The sequence below is a fragment of the Mauremys reevesii genome, linkage group 6, assembly GCF_016161935.1.
Source record: "Mauremys reevesii isolate NIE-2019 linkage group 6, ASM1616193v1, whole genome shotgun sequence".
In the NCBI taxonomy this organism is placed as follows: Eukaryota; Metazoa; Chordata; order Testudines; family Geoemydidae; genus Mauremys; species Mauremys reevesii.
In genome coordinates, this window is record NC_052628.1 from 53,119,198 (window position 1) to 53,136,133 (window position 16,936).

A 16,936-nucleotide genomic window follows, 5' to 3' on the forward strand; every position below is an offset into this window, starting at 1 on the left:
TAATGGTTCTTAGATTGCTTATTGTCCTTAAGTACTCTAGGGTGAATTTCATCAAGTGCTGCTGTCCTGAATACATTAATTTATTGAAATATTCTTTATCCTGTTCTTTCCCTAATTTGGCCTATGTTCCTTCCCCTTGGTTAATATTAATTGTGTTAAGCATCTGGTCACAGTTAACCTTTTCAGTGAAGACTGACTCAAAATAGGCATTTAACACTTCAACCTTCTTTGCATCATCTGTTATTAGTCTCTTTCCCCATTAACTAATGGACCTAGACCATCCTTTGCCTTTCCCTTACCTCTAATGTATTTATAGAGCATCTTCTTACTTCCATTTACATCCCTTACTAGTTGAACTCTTTGTGCCTTAGCCTTTCTGATTTTGTCATGCTACTCTTTTATTCTCATCCTTGCCAATTTGTCCTTGTTGCCACTTTTTGACTTTCTGGTCATGACAGAGCTACAGCTATAGTGGTCTCTGAGGCTAGGTCTATACTGGGGGAGGGGGAGAGTCAACCTAAGATACGCAACTTCAGCTATGCAAATAGCGTAGCTGAAGTTGGCGTATTTTAGGTCGATTTACCCGACTGCTGCCACTTCCCCGTCGACACCGCTTCCACCTCTCACCACGGTGGAGTTCCGGAGTCAATGGCAGAGCAATTGGGGATCGATTTTATCGCGTCTACACTAGACGCGATAAAATCGATCCCCAATAGATTGATCACTACCCGCCAGATCAGCAGGTAGTGTAGACATACCCTTACTGTTCTTCCTGTCTTTTCTCTGCATTGGTATAGTTTGCTATTGTGCCTTTAATACTGTCTCTCAAATTGTCATCTCTCCTGAACTCCCTTTCTCCTTAGATTTCCTTACTGTGGGACCCATGTCAAAGTCTGCTTTTCTGAAGTCCATTGTCTTTATTCTGCTGCTCTCACTCCTTCCTTTACTTAGAAATCATGAACTATCATTTTGACATCACTTTCACCCAAGTAGCCTTCCACCCTCATTCTCAACCAATTCCTCCCCATTAGTCAAAATCATCTCAAAGCTGACCTCCTGTTATTTTTTCCACCTTCTTAAATAAAATGTTGTCCCAAACACATTCCAACTACACCTCTACCCCGATATAACGTGACCCGATATAACATGAATTCAGATATAACACGGCAAAGCAATGCTCCGGGGGGGGGGGGGGGAAGGGGAGGGAGGGCTGCGCACTCTGGCGGATCAAAGCAAGTTCAATATAACGCGTTTTCACCTATAACGCGGTGAGATTTTTTGGCTCCTGAGGACAGCGTTATATCTAGGTAGAGGTGTACTTGTTGGACAGTGTGTTTTCCACATTACTTTCCAACTAATATATGGATATGGGTAGTTGAAGATCCTCTGTTACTACCAGGTCTTGTGTTTTAGACACTTATTTTGTTCTAGAAATTCCCCACCTATCTCCTCCTGTGTTTGTATTTTGTTTTTTAAGGGAACATAGGAAAGGGAAGAAAAGAATGCCATTTGAAAGTATCAAAACTCAAAAAACTCAGCACACTGGCAATTCCTTTTTCAAGTGAAGATGAAAGAGTTCATTAATTATTTTTAGAGCACTCAAAACTGTGCTGCTCTAGTGCTTAATATGCTGCAGATAACACCCAGCAGTGAGAGACCTTGCACAGACAAAAGTTTATCAGTTCCATTCAAATTTAGTTTATCTACCTGCAAATTACCATCCTTCCCCTCTCAACAGCTCCCAATATGCATACAAGTTAAACAGGCCATTCTCAAATATCAATATATAAATAGGTACACTTTGGGACCTCTAGTTATTTTTCAAGGACAGGGGTTGGCACCATCTTATGCTCAAATAACTGCTACCCTTATCAATTCCCACAACTCCACCTTGTAACAGGATGGGAGTGGGGTTTTTTACTGCAGAAGAAAATGGTAGTGGAAAATCACGTAGAAATGCTGGTAAGATGCTTGGAGAATGTACACATAATCCAAGTGTACTTCTTCAGAAATCATTGAAAAAAAGTGATGATTTGGGACTTCACTAATAACTTAGAAGGTTATTGTTAAAACCTGGAAAATGCCCTCTATGAGAAACAGTATAGCATTTTCTAATGATGTAGAGTTTCTTTGGAAGAATAAGCCAACTACAGTTTTCTAAAATTTAAGATAAAGATTTACATTCACAATAGCTGCTGTTTTTAGTTATTATGGAAACAATCATACTGGGAATGCTCCCTTTGCAACCCATTATGTCTGTTTGATCTATTGTTGCGAGGGAGCAGTATATTGAAATTTACACAAATCTTACCCTATGATGTAGTAAGAAAATAGAATTTTTGGTAAATTTCTAAATACTGCTTATATGAAAGGCAAAGCAAGAGTGGAATCGTTAGGTACACAGAGTCATTGCAGAGAAAAGTTGATCACTGTGGGAGAGCAAGAACTAAGCTGTACTTTATTAGAAAGTGTTGTACAGCTCATCTCTCGAAAAAAAAAGTCAGCCAACTAACAGCATGCTTAACTGTATAACAACCTTAACATAGTTCCTTTACAATGAGAATTTCATTATATTTTCAGTCTATGGTCTGATGTCACAATATTATAATCTTCTACATCAGGTACAAATGATGCAAGTGGTTGCATTCTGCTGGAAATGGTTGAAACCTTTCCTGATTAGTTTAATTTTCCAATTTCTAGACTCTATAACAAGTGTCACCACATCCATATATACTGTAGCAATTAGTTGTTTCTTATCTTACCTGCCACTACAGAGAAGCCAACGAGCTAGAGAATAGTGAGGTATGATCTTCTGAATGACACTAGCCATCACCATGGTAACCACAAGTTGTACACCTATCACACCCTGTGGAGGAATAAGTGAAGTCAATATATGTAAAAATGCTGAAGTACAGACTTTTTATATTTTAAAAGCAACCTTTCATAGGAAGTCTAATGAAGGTTTTTGTTTGTTTGTTTGTTTTTTTAAAACGAGAGCCTTACTACATCAGTTTCATTAAATGCTCTGAGACTTGCTACACTCAGTCCTAGACCTGTTCTAAAAAAGGTACTGCTAGGCCATGGGACCAGTAATAAATGTAACTGTCTGACAGCTCATGAATCCTTAGCAGTGGCGGATTTAGAGTTAGTGAGGCCCTGTGCGCAGCTTAATTTTCAAGCCCCCCTCCCCACCCGCAGGACCCAGACAAGAAAAATAACACTCTCTTATCTCCCCAACTCCCCAGTTTTTCATTCTTTTTTTTCCCCTTCATCCTCCTCCAATATTATAAGTAATAGGAAGTAAATGGCAATACAGTGAGGTACCTTGATTGGGGCGGAGGTTGGGGTGTGGTGGGTTGGGCTCTGAGACGGAGTTTAGGTGTGGGCTCTGGGCTGGGGCAAGGGGTTGGGGGATGGGATGGGATGAGGGGTGCAAGCTCTGGGAGGAAGTTTGGGTGTGGGGTGCGGGCTCTGGGCTGGGGTGCAGGAGGGGTCGGGGGCAGCACTTACCTTGGGTGGCACAGTTCCCAAAGCGGCTGGCACACCCCTGTGGCAGCAGCTCCTAGGCAGGGGGAGGGGAGCAGGTGGTGTCTGCACATCGCTGCCCGCAGTCACCAGCCCCGCGGCTCCCATTGCTGCAGCTCCCGGACAATGGGAGCTGCGGAGTCAGTGCTCGGGGTGGGGGCAATGCGTGGAGACACACACCCACCCCCCAACCGCCAGGGGCCGCAGGGACATGCCGGCCACTTCCCTGAGTGGCACAGAGGGAGGGAGGCAATGCGGGCACCTTAGCCTTGCTGCTGGCACATCTCTGCACACCCCTTGGGGGGGAGAGGGGGCAGCAGGTCTCCGTGCGCTGCCTGGGGCGGGGGCAGCACGCAGAGCCACCGCCCCCCAGCCAGGGGGAGTGCAGAGATGTGCCAGCAGCCATTGGCTTCCAGGAGCAGCATGGGGCCACCCGCCACAGAATGCAGGCAGCCTGCCTGCCTGAACCCTGCTGCGCCGCCGGCAGGGACTCATGGGCAGGTTGTCAGATGAGATATGTCCTGCATTTTGGGGGTTCCCCATCATTGGGGGGCCCGTGCCACCACACTGTTTCATGGTAAATCCACCTCTGATCCTTAGTGCTAGAAATCCAAGAATCAGGGATTTTTCTGCTTTCTAGGGTACAAGCCATTTATTTCTGACCATGGCATTTCACAAGATATCAGACCTTAAAATTATGTCACAGATTACCATCTTGGTTTTTGTGCTTTCTTCAATTCAGACATGATTTTAACAACTGATAACTCTAGCAGGTTTGTGAAGTAATTCATATCATCTGTAAGAAAGCTGGAATTCCAGGTTTCAAGCAGCATAAAGCAGTTTTTCCCAACTTTAATGATTCAAGAGATAAAATAAAATCATGTTGGAATTTTGACAATTGACGGTGTAGGTGGAGAAAGGAAAGAAAAAAGCAAGATGTTAATCGAGGTGGCACAACTTTAAAGTCTAAAACTTTGACCACATAGCCTGTAACTCTTTGGGAAGATTAATAATGTCTTCTTATCCCTTGTCCTTGACCAAGTTTTGATCCCTTGCTATTTGAACAAAAAATTCATATAAGATCACAAAAGCTTTTTTTAAATTAAATTTCACTCTATGCAACTTCCATGCTATATAACTTTTCCTTAAAGTTCTACACTAAAAATTTAAATGCTTTACCAATTGTAATTCCAGTTTTGTTCTTGAATATGCAGCAGTACACCCCATAACTTGTAAAATAAAACATTAATAAGTTCAATATTATGATACGAGTATATCAATTTGCTTATTTAGGATTTGCATATTTGCTGAGCCAAGCAACAGCGTTCTTAGTAGCCAGATGGAACCCTGAGAGACCACAGGCTGAATCTGATTAGCAGGCACTCATTGACAACGTGTATTATGGTTTGATCTGCGCCACAGCTTGGATTCCTCGAAGACCCCAATGGTGCTTGCTGGTACACAGCAGCCTTGCCCAGTCCAGAATTGGCTATAAAGAACCCACTAATAACGTGACAGGTCAAAGCTGGGCAGGCAAGCAGTAGGGTCTGTGATGAGGAACTGATTGACGGATAATGTTAAGCATCAGTTTTCCCACCACCAGGACTATGTTGTCACATCATGGTGTGGCAGCCTCAACCACAGTGGGTGTTGTGGTGAAAGATATGCAGCTGATGGACCTAAAAGGTCATTGAACAAGGGCAAACTTGGGTTGGCACATACCTTCTCAAGCAGTTTGCCAACTGCAATCTCCCTCATGATGTAAAGGGGAGCAATGAAAGATAGAAGCCATGAAAGATGAGTTGGTTGGAGGGTTCTTGTGATGATGCAGATTGTTGAGTTGAGTTGCACGTCAACAAGTTTGGTGTGTGCCAACTGACTCCATATTGGCGCACAGTACTCAGTTATTGAATTCAAGATGGAAAGGACCGAGGTCCATAGGGTTGGTGCATCCGCTCCCAATGAATGAACCTGCCAGTTTGCTGTAAATATTGTTGCATGTACTGACCTCTGCTGCTGCCTTGTTCAGGTGACTTTTGTAAGTAGTGTTCAGTCAAGGGCCACACCTAAGTAAACAGGGTACACTTCATGCTTCAGCTTCTGGCCATTCATTACGATGTTTAGTTTCCTCTTAGCAGTGGCTTGGTGGAGGTAGAATGTGCTAAAGACTGTTTTGCTGGTGCTAGGCTGAAGACACCATGTCTTGCAAAAGTTGGCCAGCTTTGCAGCATCATCTCTTGGGGGTTTCTCCAGCGCAGAGAAAGTCTGAGCCTGGTAGCCCACAGCATATGTCATCTGCATAGATGAGCTTCCGCACCTGGGTTGGTGGCAGGTCACTGATGTATAGATTTAAAAAAGTTGGGGTTAGGACAGATCCCTTGCATAACCCATTCACCCGTTTTCTTCCAAGAACTTGTTTTCTCACCCACATGCACCCTGAACCATCTGTCTCAGAAGAGCAGTTCCCTGGCATCAGTAACCCAGGGTGGGAGGACTCGATGTTTTAACAAGCAGACCTGTGTGCCACACCATATCATATGCTGCAGTGAGGTCAAGGAAAATAAACGCCCGTTTTCAGATTTCTTTGAAAATAGTTTTTCATTAATGTGGTTAAAGCAAGTACTTGATTGCACGTGCTTAGACCTCCTTGAATGTCGAGTAAGCAGTCTTTCAATATGCTCTCCACCTCTAGTGTTATTCACTGTAAAATTAGGTACTCTAGAACCCTGAGAGACAGAGAAAGCAACAATATCAGGAGATAGCTTGATGCCAGGTTTGGGTCTTTACCAGGTTTTGGGAGGTCAACAACTTTTGACATGCACCAGATTTTCAGCAGTCTTCCTTCATTGGTGACCCTTGTGAAGAATTGAGCCAGCCAAGAGCACATGGGCCAAGATGTTTCAGGAACTCTGGAAGGATGTTGTCATAGCCAGCAGTGGTGCCAGATGTTATATAGCCCTCTGGAACTGCAAAAAGTTCAGGGAGAGCTCTGGATTTGTGCTGCTGCGCAAGACCTTTCACTCACTCTGGACTCAACTATTCATTTCTTTTTCCATGTGTGTCTTTCCCCAAGCGAAGCAGGTGAATGGCTACTCTCAGATGATCAGCTTGGTTTTGGTGATTGCTCGGCTACTCCAAGGCGACAAAGTAAAACTCCAGCATTTCTGGCTGGAAGAAGAAAAGTTCAGGTACTTCGTTTTTTCCTTTAATCTGGCTCAGCAAGCACAGCTCAAAGCTTCAAATAAGTCCAGGTCATCAGTTGATCTGTACTGCTTGAATAGAGTGGCAATGGATCAGTAGTCTCATCATGCCACCTATCACTACTTGGCACAGTCCGGGAAAGCTAATGATCCTCCTAGAAAACTGAATTCTGCAAGCTTATACTTGAAGAACCCTGGTATCAACACTTCTGCTAACCCTAAGAATGTGCAATCCCGCAGCTTCCACACCACTGAGCCCACACTCCAAGTCTTCCAACTGAACGTTGAGAGTTTATCTACAGCCAAGCGGCACTGAATCAGAGCTCTTGCTCAATATATTAACTGACTATGTTAAGAGAGTCATATATATAAAAAATATATACATTACTTTTAATATGATTTAAGCACCTTAAAACAAATAGGTTAAGATACTATAAAAATATTAGGTGAGATGAAGGGAAGAAATCAGTTTAATAAATGTGGAGCTAAAAAAATTCTACTTCTAACAAAAGAAGGATTGAACAAAATACTTCCTCTGAATACTCAGTGACTGAGGCTCCCTTTAGCTTAGTTGCAAATAAAACCTTCTCTGGAATCAAGTCCCTGCTCTGAACATTTCCTGGTCAGCCTGACAACTTTCCATTGTGCAAAAAATCCCCTATCCCTCATCTGCTTATTAAGTCCCGCATCCTTTGAATTTGTTACTATCTTGAGGAGAAGTTCCATCAACATTTCCACGAGAGTGTTTTATCAGGATATCATAGAACCATAGGACTGGAAGGGACTTCGAAAGGTCATCTAGTCCAGTCCCTTGCATGCATGCATGGCAGGACTAAGTATTATCAGACCATTCCTGACAGGTGCCAGTCTTCTCCCTCACCCCGTCACAGGCTCAAGGACTCCCTCCCTCAGGGGGTCCCACGGGGAGACAGATCAGCATTGTATATTGCTAACACAGTTGTAAGCATTGCAAGGCTTTTGGGGGTGGAGGTCAAAGGTATACGTGTGGAATGGAATATTCGCTTGAAAGGAGCAAGAGGCCAAGAGGGGGAAGAAGAGCAAAGAGCAAAGAATGGGTTAACTCAATACTCCAGCTTGCTCAGTCAAAAAATAAAGCACCGACTTCAGCCCAAGACCGCAGCTCACAGCCGACGCGGCTGCCTGACAAGAAGGAGCGGGGCCTGGATTCCCCCGCCCCCTCCCCCAACCAGCCGTAAGAAAGAAGGATCCAGCTGAACAGACCTGCAGAGGCAGCCCAAAACAAAACAGCAAAGGCCAACACGGGGGAAAACAAAGTCCCGCCGGTGTGTTTTTAAAAAGTTGAGAAGACCACAGAAAGTCAGTTTGGACTGGTACAAAAAGCATCAGGAGCCGAGATCCCTGAACAAAACACCCACAAAGGGAACCCAGGACTTAAAACCCTCCTGAGAGCTGGAGCAACTCGGAAATTACAGCAGACCCCGGATGACCTCGGCTCAGGACAGAACTCCCATCCACCCTTTCCCCTCGTCTTCTTACATTACACCCAGGCTTGGCCAGCTGTGGTTAGAGCGTCTGTGAATATGAAAGTGAGTTAGGGCTTGGGGCACGAATGCTTTCTTCCTTTCTCTGAGTGACATGGGGAGCACCCATCACTCTCCGCTTTTATTTTATTAATAAAAGCTTTAAAATTTAAATCCTTGGTGTGTTCGTCATCTCCTCCCCAAATGATCCTGTGGCCTCAGCCTAACCACCTGACACCTCAGGCAGATTGGTAACTGAAATCTGTCACACACACCCGCACCCATTGCCTCTGAGGCCTTTTCCTTACTGGGGAAAAAAGGTAGGTTTTCAACCCAAATTAGCTAACACAAGTTACCTAATATGAGGTGAAATCCCCATGAAAACAAGGTAGTTTGTAGTTTTCACATAACATACCAGGTCCAGTGGGTGGTCTTTGCTGCTTATTAGGTATCTGTATATTTGGGCGTCGGTTCTCACATCCACACAAATTCATCTCCTTAGTCAAGTTATTGTTATGAGACATCAAACCTACTAAGGTTATGAGAGTCCATTATGCACATGATCAGGAATTATTGTCCCTGACTGTTCAAATGGAGTTCCTCTTTCCCCAGAACTCAGCAAAACACCTTCAATACCAGATTAATGCTTTGATTCTCAAAATGGAAAAAAACTACAAAGAAACATCCTATATCAAGTCTCACCATTGCATGGTGTGTTTGTGGTCATTAAAAGTAACTATGTGGTTTATAGGTTTCAAAGTGGTAGGGTTTCAGGTGTCAGACTCCAAATTTAAATTTTCTTTTATATTCTGTATTATCTGCATAAAATACAGTAAAGCAAAGGCTTGCATAATACCCTCACACAACATGACTAGCAAATAGTTCCTGTATGTGTCACTATTTAGCATGGTATAACATGACTGTCTTGATCTAATTTGTGGACAGTTCGCCTAACTATTTATAAAGCCCCATGGTGTGGTTTGAGAGCCTCCCAAAATGATGTGTATGCATAAAGGTATATATCTGTTTTTCTCTGTTCCTGATTTTTTTCTAGAGAAAGAGGCGTATTTTATTTATTTTGAAAAAAGTTTTGCAGGCAACCTTTACACATCACAAAACCCAAAAGGGATATACATCCTATTTAAAAACAAACCCTTTACCAGTCACCTTTTAAAGCTTCTTTTTTAAAAAACAGATTGAGAACAGTTATGGCCTTTCAAGTTCCACCTTTGCCAGTTTGGAGTAAGATTGTGTGTGTGTGTGTGTATTATATAATACAAAACTATAACTTATAGAATTCATTCTTCACTCGGGTTGTTGTATTTGAGCTACGCTTTTTCACAATTGCAATCTTGGTAAAGATATGTAACATAAAAAGGCTATCAGCAATCAGAGGGTGACTTTCAATCTTGGGCACCATATCATGCCAGACATTTTCCCACAATTTATTATGGGTAAGATGTTATTACTTGCAACCATTTTTTAATCTTAAGATTTCACTCTGCACTACCCAAAAATACAAAGTTTGTGACTTTAATGTCATGCTGCCAGATTGCAGTTTACTTCTCACCATATCACAATACCACTACTAGTGACACTGCATTCAGTGGTTTACTTAAAGATTCATATTTCAATATGTTGAAAAAAATCCTGATATTTCAATAAAGAAGCCATGAGGCCCTTGACAATTACTTGAAAGGCATTCCCCCTTGAATCTGTGAAGAAGCATAACACAAGCACATTGGGAAGAACTTATATAGAACATTGTATATCTTACCATTCTACTTTTGCCAATTTTGGGTAAGACCGTAAACCATATTAATTGGTAATTGAAGGTGTTAAAGTAAGCATATAGTGAAATAATCTGAGTAAAAATCCTTTACTCTCATTTCTTTCACTGACTTGTTTTACTAGCTCTCCAGTCATCACAGGATTTATCTTCTAAACCAACAAAATTTGTAAGTCTCTCTTTGCAGGTAAAAGCTATATTGTAGTCAGGATGCTGGCATTTTTAAGCACTGATACAGAAAAAAATGTACATTTTATCAGAAAAGATGTTCCATAAAGTCTACTGGGGCAGACAAGGTCTGAATTTCTAATACAAAAAAGCTAAGAAAAATAAAAAACATTCCAAGTCTCATTTACGGATAAAGAAACAGTATTTTTCCCTTTAAGTCCAATGGGGAAGCTAGCACAGCCATTATGTAGCACTTCACTCTAATCTTTGTGACCTTTTTGCAATATAAAATTGTGGTACATTTTACATACAAGCCAACCACTTAATAGTTGAAAGACAAGCTATGATGTTATTTACATTTTATTCCATAAATATACATAATCCCCCAATAAACTGCATGTGTGCCATACAAGCAAACAAATACAATAAATAAAAATGCTCAAAATTCAGAAGTATCAATTTCTGAAAGGTAAGAACATTTGGCCAGTAAAATTCTATATAAAATAGAGACCTTACAGGGAGACCTTACACTATAATAATCCTTTTTTCAGAAAACTACATGTAGATTCAGAATTGGTCAACAAAAAACACTGCTTCAGTATTAATTTATATCTGAGCTGTTCTCTCTCTCTCTCTCCCCCCCCACTACCCTTTAAAAAAATAATTACAACTCTGTACTCCAAGTGACAGCAGGATTTCCAGGAATTTGAACATCATGCCTACAGAGCTTTTCACCTTCAGATCACCAATATAAACCCAGACCAGGTCAATGGTGACAGAACATTGTTAACATATTACAGCTGTTCCGAGGCATATGTTAAATGAGTCAATCAGGTATTCAGCAAACAGAACCCAAATCACAAAACTGCCACTACAATTAACAGGCAGCAGAGAGACTGAAGATTGAACAGGAATGGAAACTGAACTATTCTTTTAGCCATAAAAATGGTCCTTTCAAAATCAGATTTAAGGCACCATGGCAGGGTAGAGTGGGAAAGTTTACAGTCCCACTATGAGTATTGTACTTGTTCTTTAGATCATTCAAGTTTCAGATATTTGGACTATTTTTCATACAAATCATACACTACTTTTCACCTTACTAAATTTGTATTGCTCCCTATTCCCAACTTAGAAAGCCAATATTCTAAAATTAGATGTCATCGACCATTGTGAACCATGTAGCCAAGAACAATGAAGTCTCTGTTGCTTGCACAGGATATAGCACACCTTTCATTAACAGTCCTTTTAATGGAATTTCACTGGGAAAATGTGTATGTGTTTCAGTGCTAGTGCTGTCACCTATGCTAAGTTGCAGGGTAGACAGGGCATGGAAATTTTTACCACATTGTCTTACATAGAGTTTAAAATGCTAGCAGCTGCCAGTGCATTATTTACACAAGTACTCTTAGCAATGAAGCTGAACTCATGTGGGCAAGAGTGGGATGTTTTAGTAAAACAGTCCTAGGACAGACAAGACGCTTCAAGGTTCCTGATGCAGCCTCCTATCCTTGAAGGACCTCTAAAGTTGAGGGGGGCGGGGGTGGAATGAAAAGGGAAGGTAGAACAAAGTGTATTCCGAGATCATGACTTTCACATCATTACTACTGTAAAAGGTATATAGAACTTTGATAAGTTAAAAACAAAGTGAACAGAAGTAAAGAATGAATAATTCAGATAAAGCTGCAAAACACATGTATCACTTATCTCAGATACGTAATTGTGCTATGTTTACAAATTAAATAAAATAAAATGTTATAGATAAATACTTACCTAACACCCAAATTCTCAAAGTACTTCTCTCAAAAGGACATTTCTATATCCTTATTTTATAGTGTGCGGTTGGATTAAATAAGTATTAGATAAGAATTAAATCCAAGCATACCAAGTCAAGATCACCAAAGTTAATAGTTGTATGCCAAGGCTCCATTTCAACATCTCTATATTGACTTTGTTCAAGGTCATTTTCAGACACAAGAACAATCCAGGATTTTTTCCTTTTGATCTCAAACATACATGTTTGGCTTTGTACCTAAAGACCAGATCCTGCAAACACTTAACTTTAAACACAGGCAATTCCATTTAAGTCAGTGAACTACTTACATGCTTAAAATTAAGCTCAGACATAATTTTTTGTAAGATCAGGACCATAACTGAGAATTCACATGAATACCCACAGACAGCCAAAGAAGACGACCTGAGAAACTGGCTAGTGGGATCCATAGCAAACTTACAGTATCATCCCTAGAAATACAACTTCAACAAGAAACGCTTTGTAAATCCACAAGTCTCAGAAATAAGATTCTAAAGCAAATGCACAAAAGTCTTCTCTGAAGTTTAATTCAGAACATACATTTACTTTAACTATACTTGCAAACACACACAAAAAAAGCTGAAAAACTTTCAAGTAGTAAAAAACAAGTATTGTGCTGCATTTTCAAGGTCACCAAGGCTCTTAGTAGAATGTAGTGCAATACCCTATATCTTTTCCAGCCCCAATTATGCAACAATATTTACAGAGGCCAGAAGTTACATGTGATTGGGGGGACAACGACCTGAAATGCCATCTGACCAGGGATAGGACGTTTCCAAATTAAAAATTACTTCCCTTCTGTTCAGTTCAAGGTGGGGAGGAAACAGTGGCAGTATATGGTCATATGTAATACTGACTCAGAAGCATAACCTTTTATGCTGAATAGGATGTACTAGCATTTAACATTTATATTCCAGTAGCTAGAGGCCAACCAGGCTGGGACCCTAGTGTGCTAGGTGTTCTACATAGAAAATGGCAGACCCTTCTGCAAAGAACTTAAAAAGGAGAATATATTCTATGGATGAGACAAAAAGAAGAGCTGGTCTACACTAGGAACTTACATTGGTATAGCTACTTCTCTCAGGGCTGTGAATTCTTCTGTTGACCTAGCTACTGCCTCTTACGGAAGTACATTCCCTGAAGTGATAGGAGAACCCTTCCCACCAGCATAGGTCACATCTACACTGTTGTGTTTTAAGTGTAGAAACACCTTAAGATGTGTACAATTCTTAGTCAATCTGGAACAGTAATTACAACTAGCTATGTGCCCACTGTTACAAAGTTGCACTTTTCTGTATGTACAGTATAACATTAATATGTACACTTGTATTCTGGAGCTCCATCTTGGAAAAGTTCAGAAGGTCTTTTCTTATATTGAAGTATAAATCAATTATTACTCAAGTGTGTAATAGCAACCCAAAACTAATGTGTACATAGGTCACTGAGACACCAGGTAGGAAGGACAAGGAAGATAGAGATAGTGATTATGAGAGAAAACATAATGCCTTTGAGAGGACACTTTCATGTAGACATTAACCTCACAAAACATCTGCAAGACAAAGTCATATGATTTCTATCTAACAAGTAGGTTTAGTAAGAGTGTCTTTAAAGGCAATTTAAGTTCTGTATATATTAAATGTTAATAAATCTAATTTTGAGAAAGGTAACTGCCTCTTAGGGTCCTACAACAGTCTCTTGTTGAACAGTTTTCCTGTTTTTTGTTGCTTTCTTGTCTCTACTGTTGTATAAGACAAAGAACCTGGGAGCACAAATAGACTCAGTAAGGGATGTGCAAGCTCAAAGTTCTCTGATGTGCATGCATACACCACCACCAGACTCTCACAGACATTTGAAAATGCTTGCAGCCACTTCCTTTCTGAAGGATGCCACCCCTCTAGAGACCCATAGAAGAGTGCTCGCTGCTTCCCAATGATATCACCACCACCACCTGCTCCTCCTCTGCACACCACTGTGGAGGTGTTCTATAAAGAGATTTGAGGAAGAAAGGGATTCTGGTGTCCTCTTGCATCTCGTGCAGACACTTTTGTGAATTATTTAATACAGCATTTATCACCAAAGTAAAAAAGCACCACCTTGCTCCCACTCCAAAGTCCAGGGACTCTGGGCACCAGTGTGGATAAAAATAGGATGCTTTTTTTATTTAAATTAAATACAGATTTTTAAAAATTTACCTATTTAAAATTACATTTGAAATTATGACAACCTATGTTGAGGCCTAAATTTACAATAATCTATTAAAATAATTTAAATTATTTTTTTTAAATAATATTAAGCAGTACAAGTTTGCTGCCAAAGTTTTAATAAGTAAAACTACTGATCTGGTGTAGGTCACTGGCTAAGCACCTGGAACCAGAATCTGGTGAAGCTTTGGAAAGCAGTAACCAGCTTTGGATAGCTGTAGCCTCTTCTGCATATTCTCTTCATTTCAGTTTATTCAACTAGTTCATTTCAATGATGAGTTCATTCAAAGTTAAGAAACCAACTGGGAGCTGAAAAAGCAGAAAAAAGTTTTTCTTCCAGTCTATGATAAGAAGTAGGTGTGAGAAGATGAGATCTACTAGTTCTAAAGTCCTGAAGGACATGGTGACCAGAAACAATCAGTTCAATTCACTAACTATAGCTAATGCTTCCTTCATTTAATAAATCAGTTTTAAAGGAAAAGCAAGTTTGATAAGAAAAAAGTTGATCAAAAAGTTTCTGTATCCAGGGATTTAAGGTAGTTTTATTAAACTAATAAAGCAATTTTAAATTGATGGTTTATTGCATTTTTAATTGGATTCAGTTTCCATCCAGATAAAGCTTGACACAAATCACAAGAATTAATCATCCAGTAAAGAAGAAATGCATCATTCATCATTTTCTAACATAATAAAAAATGCAAAATTTATGAATCTAAATAAACGCAAGTTAAGCTATATAATTGCTTAAATAAATGTGCATAAGTATAGTGCATGCACCTGATTAGCAAAAAGAAGCCACAGATTTAGTGTAAAAGCTAAACCAAGTTGCAAATCAACATGTTTTAATGGTTACCAGCGAATGAAAATTAAATGTGTCAAAAATGGCATAACCTGTTTCCAAGTCACTGATAACTCGGAAGAAAATTATCTTGAATGCTTATGGATCAATGTCCTAACAGATAAATCACAAGATGATATATTAAATGGTGTCTGCTAGAGACCACCAAATCACAGTGGCGAACAGAATGACCACCTCCTTACAAATCTATCTACAATGCATAGGAAAAAAACTTCATAATCATGGGGGACTTCAACTGGAGTGACGTACGCTGGAAGTCTCATGCTGCAAATAGTAAAACATCCTTGGACTTTCTAAACATTATAGAGGACAATTTCCTAATTCAATAAGTGCTGTAGACAACACAGGAGAATTCTTTATTACAGCTAGTCATAACAGATAAAGAAAAACTGATCACAGAACTAAGCTTTAATGGTAGTTTAGATACAAGCGATCATGACTTGATCACAATGTGTTATCACATTAAAGCACAATAAAGTCTAGAGCAGTAATATATATACTTGTTGCTTTAACAGGGCCAATTTCACAAAGTTGAAAACAATTATGAGTAAAACCAGCTGGGATGAAAATTTGTATCAGAAAAATCTGAATGGTAATTAGTAATCATTTAAGAACACTTCACTAAGTGCCCAAAGAGTCAATCCCACATTTCGGAAAGAAGGTGTTGCTGGTTATAAATAAATAAATAAATAAATAAAACTGAACTAGTTTAGAGGGGAAGTGAAGGCAGCTATAAAAAATAAAAATAATATATAACAAATGGAAGAATGGGGAAATAGACAGTAATGTTTATAAATCAGAAGTTAGGAACTACAGAAAATTGAAGAGGGAAGCCCAAAGACACAAGGAGAAGTCTACAGCCAACACAGTTAAAGACAATAAAAAGTTTTTAAAATATATTAAAAACAAAAAGAATACTAAACAATGGCATTCCATTACTAGATGGAAACGGTAGAATTATCAATGAACTCTTCATTATTAATAAATATTTCAGTTCTGTATTTGAGGAAACAAATGATATAATCTCATCCTATGGTGATAACACACTTTCTATTCCCCTAGTAACTTTGGAGGAGATTAAACAGAAGTTACTGCAGTCAGACATTCTTAAATCAGCAAGTCCAGATAATTTGCATCCAAGAGTTTTTGGGTTGAGGAGCTTGCTGGACCATTAATGTTGATTTGCAATAAGTCCTGGAACACAGGCAAAGTTCCACATGATGGAAAGAAAGATGTTGTGCCAAGTTTTAAAAAAAGTAAACAGGATGACCTGGGTAATTATAGGCCTGTCATCAATCCAAAGCAAGATGATGGAGCATCTGATACACGACTTGATTAATAAGGAATTAAAGAGGTGTAATATAATGCCAATCAACATGGGTATATGGAAAATAGATTCTCTCAAACTAACTTGAGACCCTTTTTAGATGAGATTATAAATTTGGTTGATAGAGGTAACAGTATTGATGTAATATACCTAGCTTTCTGTAAGGTGTTTGACTTGGTACCATACAACATTTGATTAAAAACAAAATATAAAATTAACATGGCAAACATTAAACAGAATAAAAACTGGCTGATTCTTTACAATGATATTTTGAGACCTAACAATCATCATCAAGCAGGTGTTTTTTCAATGGAGTCCCACAAGGATTGGTTCTTGGCCCTATGCTATTTAACATTTTTATCAATGACCTTGAAGAAAACATCATCTCTTCACTGATGAAGTCTACAGATGACACCAAAATTGGGGAGTAGTAAATAATGGAGAGTGGACTGGTCACTGATTCAGAGCCATCTGTATTGCTTGGTCAACTGGGCACAAGCAAACAATACGCATTTTAGTAGTACTAAATGGAAACATGCATGTAAGAACAAAAGA

At 39.7% G+C, this 16,936-nt stretch overlaps 1 protein-coding gene across 11 annotated transcripts in view; it reads right to left on the reverse strand.

The window, feature by feature from the left end:
* TMEM161B (transmembrane protein 161B) overlaps positions 1-16,936 on the reverse strand; it is a 100,480-nt gene that overhangs the window by 75,371 nt on the left and 8,173 nt on the right. For 10 of the 11 annotated variants that reach the window (XR_005600098.1, XR_005600099.1, XM_039543215.1 and 7 more), the window contains one exon: positions 2,763-2,866. Coding sequence is in view for 9 of the 11 variants with exons in the window: in XM_039543215.1 (XP_039399149.1) it covers positions 2,763-2,866 (104 nt within the window). In the remaining 2 variants the exon portion in view is untranslated. Of the gene's footprint in view, positions 1-2,762; positions 2,867-5,247; positions 5,988-16,936 lie in introns of those variants that run through there. The other variant, XM_039543208.1, reaches the window with a different exon arrangement.